Genomic DNA, 874 nt, shown 5'->3' on the forward strand with positions numbered 1-874 from the left:
TTTGTTTGAATCAGAGAAGTCTGATGATAACACCTGATGTACAGGAAGATGGTAGAGTCGTACCACCAAATTACAACTGTACAATGAGCTAGGCATGTACAAAAAGCTCTTCACTGACCTTAGGCTCATGGGATCCCCAGGATAGTGGAAGTAATATAGATGTAGGTGATTGTTACCACTGAAGAGCCAAGTACAGAAGTGGAGAGAGTGACAAGACATGCCATTTCAACAAAATGAATGTCAGATCAGGAGAAAGAAGTCCATGAAGCTGTGTCACAAAAAAAAAAAAAAAGAAAAAAGGAGGGGGAGATTAGAGATGCTGGGATAGTGACATTGAGGAAACTGAATATGCAGGAGCCAATGGACAGCTGTGTGTGCAAGGTGTTGCACATGAGGACACTGTAGCGTAAAGGGTAGCATATGGCCAGATAGCAACCATAAGCATAACAGCCAAGACAGCACATTCCATATAGTCCAAGAAGAAGATGAAGTACATCTACAAGGTGCAGTTGATGAAAGTCCAGGGAATACTTCAAGGGCTTTGGGCACACAAGCTGTAGTGTACCAGATCTGCAGAAAGAGAGGCTGCCAGGGAAGCAGTACATTGGAGTCTGTAGGAATACATAGACCCACACTAGCACTATGATGACCAATACTGTTAGTAGGTATGTTAGAGAAAAGAGCAGGAAGAGAGTGGTCTGCAAATGCTGGTTGCCAGGGAATCCCAGGAGAGTGAATTCTTCTACCATAGGTTAGTTCTCTCTTTTTTCAGCCATGACCCATCTGTCAACGCACATAGAATGTATTGACCCAAGAATGTATTGACCCATTCCTTTCTTAAGTCTCAAACAGGACAGGTTAACAAGTTTACTAT

At 42.8% G+C, this 874-nt stretch overlaps 1 protein-coding gene across 1 annotated transcript; it reads right to left on the reverse strand.

Annotated features, from left to right (window-relative positions):
- Nucleotides 1-33: 33 nt before the first annotated feature.
- On the reverse strand, nucleotides 34-496 carry LOC104168411 (olfactory receptor 287-like; the record flags this gene model as incomplete). Its single annotated transcript, XM_009708992.1, is given in 2 exon segments — nucleotides 34-191; nucleotides 333-496. Coding segments are annotated over 2 exon segments (322 nt in total), but the record flags the coding sequence as incomplete, so codon positions are not given.
- Between the last annotated feature and the right edge of the window lie 378 nt (nucleotides 497-874).

The sequence above is a fragment of the Cariama cristata genome, unplaced genomic scaffold (genome assembly GCF_000690535.1).
Source record: "Cariama cristata isolate BGI_N322 unplaced genomic scaffold, ASM69053v1 scaffold16111, whole genome shotgun sequence".
NCBI classification, from domain to species: domain Eukaryota; kingdom Metazoa; phylum Chordata; class Aves; order Cariamiformes; family Cariamidae; genus Cariama; species Cariama cristata.